This window comes from Gastrolobium bilobum, unplaced genomic scaffold (genome assembly GCF_033153095.1).
Source record: "Gastrolobium bilobum isolate Gb01-03AN ecotype WA unplaced genomic scaffold, APGP_CSIRO_Gbil_v1 utg42610, whole genome shotgun sequence".
In the NCBI taxonomy this organism is placed as follows: Eukaryota; Viridiplantae; Streptophyta; class Magnoliopsida; order Fabales; family Fabaceae; genus Gastrolobium; species Gastrolobium bilobum.
Genome location: NW_026896521.1, coordinates 166,805 through 173,476, shown reverse-complemented (window position 1 = coordinate 173,476; position 6,672 = coordinate 166,805). Strand labels below are relative to the sequence as shown.

Genomic DNA, 6,672 nt, shown 5'->3' with positions numbered 1-6,672 from the left:
TTTTTCCATCAGTAAATTTTGTAAAAAAAATAAAATTCACTTCAGTGTGTATCAATGCCTACGGTATCAACTAATTTGATGTGACATGTGAGTTTAGTTGCCTATCAAGTTAATCAAATTTATGCTATTTCATCTATTTAAACTGTTTCTGAAGGGGAGGGAAAAAAACACTATAATACCTTCTCGTTTTAAAATCATATAATTGAAATTGTACATTTACTGGTTTTGAAATTAAATTGAAGGAATCTAAATCAAGAACGAAATCATTTACAGGTCAGGGAAATTCACGCTAAAATTGATGGCATCTTGCCGAGTAGAAGAATTGGTGCACCTGTGAAAAAATGGTAACCGAACATAATTTTTTTTTTTTTTTTAGTGTGGTAACCGAACATAACTTCTTTTGAAACAGAAAATGCAAAGGATGGGAAACCGACGAACGGTCACATTGGCTGCATTTACTTAGGGTTAAAGCATCAACGGTCTTAATTCTTTAATTCCATCACACCTTCACATTGGCTCCATTAATTAGGATTGTTGGTGGTTCACATTTTATTTTATGAGTAAATAACTTTTTTGGTCCCTCGCAATATTTATAAAATCTTTTTTAGTCCTGGCAATAAAAAGGATCAAATTGGTCCCTAAAATTATGAAAAAAGGACCACATTAGTCCTTATGTCAACTCCTTCGTCACTAACGTAGCCCTTTTTACATAATATTATTTTTTATTGCCAGGGACTAAAAAAATTTCGTAGATATTATCAGGGACCAAAAAAGATGTTTACTCTTATTTTATTTTTTTGGGAAAATAGTGGTGGTTCACTTTTATCCTTACTTCACTGTTTCGTCCACCATCAACGGTAACTTTTTATACACATTTAGAGCATTAAGCATACCCCAAGAACAACTTTTTGCTCACTTTAAGCCACCTTTCTCCTCGTTTCATAAAAAAGTTTCCCAAATTGATTCAAATAATAAATAAACTAATTAATAATACTCCTTATAGAATGACTTTAAACAAACCCATAAAAAACAGCGTCACCCTAGTAACTAAAATAAAGTAATAAATTTTACTAAAAAAAAAAGTAATAAAATATATCTTCATCACATAATCTGATCAGAAAACGACGGAAGTCGCCGGAAAAAGTTTGCCGGAATGGACGGCATGTCGTTCCTGAATCTCGGGTGGCGCAGGTAATAGAACCCAGCCCCCAACACAAATCCCTTAAACGGCACAGCATAGAATACCAACGACGCCACCAAAGACAGCATCGCAAATATCCCAGTAGCCCGTGGGTCCCGCCAACTAAACAGTGCTTCCAAGCGCTCTCCCTGCGCTGCCACGTCACCAAGCAGGGTCTGCGCCCTCCCCGCAAGCGCGCGCACCCTATCATACCTAATCCGGACCTGCTCCGCCGACCGTGTTGTCGGAAACCCATCGAACTCCTCGTCCAGCTCGTCGAGGCTCACCATGTCCACGTAAGACATCCTCGGATCCATGTTTTGTGGGACCCTCTGTCGGTAACGGAATCTCAACAGTAAAATCAAGAACACGTACATGAACACCGTTGGGAGCACAAGATATGGACACAGCACAATCGCCACGAGAAACACGTGCATCAAAATCGTCGTGGGAGGGTGCGCCCACGTGCGAATCCCATCCATCCAACGCAATAGCGTCGTCGCACGTGACAAACACCCCACCACCCTGAACCAGTTCGCCTTGCTCCGCCGCATGCTCCACACGTGCGTGTCAGAGTCCAGCATGAACTGAACCACTTCCTGACCCAAAGGCGGTTCAGACCTTGCGAGCCGAGCCGTCACTATCCTCATAGCCGTTTGACGTAAAATATCTTGTTGGGCCGGGCCGAATGGACGAACGCAGTGCATTCTTGGTAGAATTGGGCTTGCATAGGCCTGCATTAGACTCAACCACGAGGAGCATGAAAATCTCACTGCAATCTCTATCTCCCCCATTTTCCTGGCGCCACATGGCAGCAAGACAGTTAAGGAGTACGAATTTACGTACACCCGGTTGGTGTCCAGTGTGGACAACCGCACACGAATTTTCCCCATTCTAACGTCTCTGTTGTAGGGTTTTCCTTCTTCCCCGCGCTTGTATCTTCCGTTATCGAAAACGCCAATGGTGAGCACCGTGCAAGGGTCGTATACATCCCACGTGTACTGTTCGTTCCATCTCGGGTTGAACCGGTCCACGATGGTTCGGGTTCGGATCCATTTGGGTCCGTATTTGGCAACCACGTAGGCATCGGTGGTGCCACGTGTCCCATCCTTGGTCTTCACGGGAAGAAGGTTGGTGGCACTCCGAATCCCAACCTCGAGTAAACCGATTGGAGGCTTGGTGAGTTGTTTGGCCGCAGCTCTGACGTCACTTGTCACGTGAGCGGCTTCGTCTATCACGTGATACCCACCTTCCAAGCAAACTCGAACGTGGATTCTACCTGTGTATGAATGGTTCTCGTCTTCACCGGATAGGTTGAACCATCTTGACTTTAGATCCGTTCGATCGTCTGTTCTCCTCTCGATGGACGCCACGTGGATTTTAGCGTGGCCCACGGATTTATAATTTGACACGTCCTCCACTGTTACTACTAGAAACGGCTCAAACGGCTCAGCTGCTACGAATATGAGGTCCTCGTTCCATGTTGGGTTAGCCGAGCCTACTGAGGCTCTTCCTGTCTTGAAAACTTGCGCGCCGAGCTGAGCCTTAACATAAAGCTCAGGATTCCTTACCTTAGGCTCGGATACCGAACCTAGTTGCAAGTCCTGGGTTTGGATGACCGTTAGCCTCAGATACCAAAGCTTCGGAGAGAGATACACCTTGGCTCTTGTCTCCGGTATCAACCCCCCGGAATCTGACTGCCAAGCCTCCTGAAACGCTTCGTCAGCCTGAGTTCCGATCCACACGGCGAGCATGACGTCATTTCCCGGCGAGCTATCAGATTCTAAAGTGTACCACTGTGGAGCAAGAGAACTATCTGGTGGAACTCTCTTAGGTACCTCCTGCAAATCAAACGACACCGTACCGAGGGAAGTTTCAGTGCTCTGTTCTCCTTCTTTCTTATCCTCTGACCATACTGAAACCTCCAACGACGTCGAATTGAGACCTTCTTTGTCAAAGGCAAAAACCTGATCCCAATCTTTATTTTCGCTTTCGCTTTTCGTCTTAACACTGTGAGTTCCGATCACTAGCTTTGAGAAAGCCGTTGAACCTGGTTCTGATTTTGCTCGCTTGGCCTTCACAACGCGAACATAGAGAAACGCCATGCGATCCACGAGATCATAAGCACTGCGACTTCGATCGCTACTCAGAGATCTGAGTTCGCTGTCGCTTACGTTGAAATCAGCACGCTTTTGTATCTCGCCATGCTTTGCCTTCAGCTGTTTTGGCTTCTCCGTCTGAGCAATTGGAGGATTCTCTACCTCCGCCGGTGGACCTGGCGGCGCCACCGCAGCCTCAGCCGGAGCCTCCTCCTTTGGTTTTGCATTATCAGTGGATGACTTCTCTTCTTCTTTCGATTCTTTCGATTCTTCTTTAGGTTTATTCTCATCATCCTTCTTTTCCTCTTCTTTCTTCTCTTCTACTTTATCTTCCTTCTTCTCTCCGTCCTTTGAATTCTCCGGTGGCTTCTCCTCTGCCGGCGGCGGCGGCGCCTCTGTCTTCTGCTCACCGGCGGCCTCGGTGGCCGGTGGATCTTCATCTACGTAACAAACTTTGAGTCCAAGCTCTCCTTTGATCTGAGAGAACACGCTCCTTTTCTCCAACGGATAGTACACAATCGCTTCGGAACCGCACTTCACAAACGTGCTTCCTGATACTTTCACTTTACCAAGAAAGGTGCTTCGCTTCCCAGTCTTCTTATCGTTGTAGAGATTGACCTCTAGGGTTTCCGAAGCCATGGAATCTTTGTCGTGGACCATGAACTCGAGCCTCTCATCCCATTGAGGATTGAGATCTCTGGACTTGGTCTTGGTTCGCCGTCTCTGGCCATCGAAATCCACAATCGCATAAGCACTCGCGGTTCCTTGACCGTCCTTCGGCATCAAGTTCTTGGCGCTGCAAACCTCAACGATGAGCTTCCTTCCAGAACCTTCCGCCATTGATGAATCTTGAAGCTTTTGAGAGAAAGAAACAACAGAGATAAACAGAGCTTTTGTGTGAGTTAACTTAACAGGTTAGTGTGTGTTTTTTTCTGTTAGCTTTGGTGGAAGAATGTATGTTACACAAAGAGGGTCACGTTTTAAAGCGAAAGCGAGGAGCGTGGACACGTAAGACAGGATCTGCCACGTGGCGATATATTGGCGTGCGAGATTTTGGTTGGGACAAGCGAGATACTGAGATAGAGAGCGTCTGTGAGCTGAGCACCGTGCCGGGTGCTGCTGATGCTGCTACCTATCTGGGCATGGATTTTGGGGATATAACAATAGTGCCCTTAATAAATAAATGTCTATGTAAATGCGAAATAGAACTTTCGAGTAGTGTTTAGTTCGGGAAAAAAAAATTTACTAGAGAAATGTAATTGATAGGGAAATGGTTGGAAAGTGAGTTTGGTAGAAAAATGTAAAAAAAGTTGTTTGGTTGACCCAAATATTACCAGGGAAATTTATTTAAATATGCAAAATATATGTTCGAGAGAAATTTTGCACCTGTTTTTTCACTTCCCCAGTTATCTCAAAATATCACATCTCAAGTGGTATTCTGTAACAGTGAATTCCATCCAAAAATCAACACAAAAGTTATTTTTCCATCTATCCTATTTGCCTGGTATTTTTAAAAAAAACCTAAACCAAACGTGGTATTTTCCAATATCCACTTACATTTTTCCATCAATCCCAAAATAAACCTTCAATCAAAAGAATAATTGTTTTTTTCTTTTTGGGTGAAAAAATAATTTATTTTCTTGTGATCATGAAAAAAGCGTTTTGAGATGAAAATGCTTAATGCATTTGGTAAAAAAATAAATAATAATTGACTGCAGCAAGCACGCACTACTCATTTTTGTCCTTTTGCTTGCTTTTTTATTTTTTTGGGACTTTGTCACTTGTTTTTGTTGTCACTCTTCTTGAATCACTGGTTCTGGCTATAGTGCGCCACTTGTGGTTTAAAGCCTGCTACCCCATTCATTACCTAAAAAAGAAAAAAAAAACCCAACATTTCATTTATGTGAGGACGGTATAAACAATTTGTGTTAAACGGAGTTTGGGGTAATTTTAATGGGAAAGTATTTGTTTTTTTAAATGACATAATTTGTGTCATTTCACTCTTACAAAGAGCTGAGACTACATTTTTATTTTTATTTTGTCCACTCTCTTTTCATAATTTATCTCTTTCTCTCACTTAAAATGGCATAACTTTACATCTTTTAAAATGATACACACTTTTTTCAATTTTAATTTGGTTTACTAAAATATGGAGATTTTTATCACACTAGCATGTGCTTGTTTGGTGTGTGAGTCAGTGCAAATCAAAGTTAGGATATTGTGTTCAAATAATAATGTAGACAAAGATACTCATAAAATTCAGTTCTTATATATATGATGCTTTATTTATTGCACATCGATCTTTATCCTCTTTTGGGTTTTGTTTGGTTTTGCACACTGCCTTGTCTATTGTTTTCTTAATGATAAATGCCCACTTGCAGCTGCATTCTGCAAATATGAACGTTGCTTTGTTTCTGTGCTTCATGATAGTTTTCTCGACCAGGCAATATAGAGGAAAACATTAAAGAAAGAAGTTCTGAACTTTAATATGCTCGTCACACGTTGCTATTACATGTAGATAGTAATCACTATATGTACGGTACCGACAAGATGAATACTGGTAATATTCAATAGCATTGGCTAAACAAATTAAATGGAGTAGCAGGGTTAATGCTTTTCAAGTTGGGTTTAATTTAATGTTTAGGTGTAATTTTGGGGAGAGATGGAAAGCCTAAGAAATTGAGACGTTATTATTAATTTATTATAGTCACTATTTTTATATTTATTAGATAATAATTATTTTTTCAATCTAGATAATGAAAATATTGAAACTTAATGTAAAGAATCTTGGAATAACCTTGGGATACACCTCTCCAAAAGCTAGTTCAAAGGGTGGGAGTGTCCAAGGCCTTATAAACTCCACATTAGTTGTTCACACAACCAATGTGAGACTATATATCTCAACACGCCCCCTCACACAAGAGCTCATTGGGCTTGAAGAGTGGATGATGCAACCGGCCCAGCCTACCTGTGCTAAGAAATTTCACAAGAGAAAGTGGGGGGCGGCGAGATTTGAACCCCAAAAGTTAGCTCAAAGGGAGGGAGTGCCCAAGGCCTTATGAATGTCACATTAGTTGCTCATACAACCAATGTGACACTATATATCTATCTCAACACGCCCCCTCACACGAGAGCTCATTGGGCTTGAAAAGTGGATGATGCAACAGGCCCAGCCTACCTGTGCTAAAAAAATTCCACAAGAGAAAGTGGGGGGGGCGAGATTTGAACCCGGGACATGAGGCTCTGATACCATGTAAAGAACCTTGGGATACATCACTCCAAAAGCTAGCTCAAAGGGTGGGAGTGCCCAAGGCCTTATAAACTCCACATCAGTTGCTCATACAACCAATGTGAGACTATATATCTATCTTAACACCTAACTCACTCTGAAGA

General features: G+C 42.3%; 1 protein-coding gene across 1 annotated transcript; it reads right to left on the bottom strand.

Annotated features, from left to right (window-relative positions):
• Positions 1-1,101: 1,101 nt before the first annotated feature.
• Positions 1,102-4,119, bottom strand: LOC133300237 (multiple C2 domain and transmembrane region protein 14). Its single transcript, XM_061499760.1, has one exon. The coding sequence runs from the start codon at positions 4,117-4,119 to the stop codon at positions 1,102-1,104; it is 3,018 nt and encodes a 1,005-aa protein (XP_061355744.1).
• Between the last annotated feature and the right edge of the window lie 2,553 nt (positions 4,120-6,672).

Excerpts from the sequence above, each read along its gene's own strand:
- LOC133300237 (XM_061499760.1), bottom strand. The coding sequence starts at position 4,119 with ATGGCGGAAGGTTCTGGAAGGAAGCTCATCGTTGAGGTTTGCAGCGCC.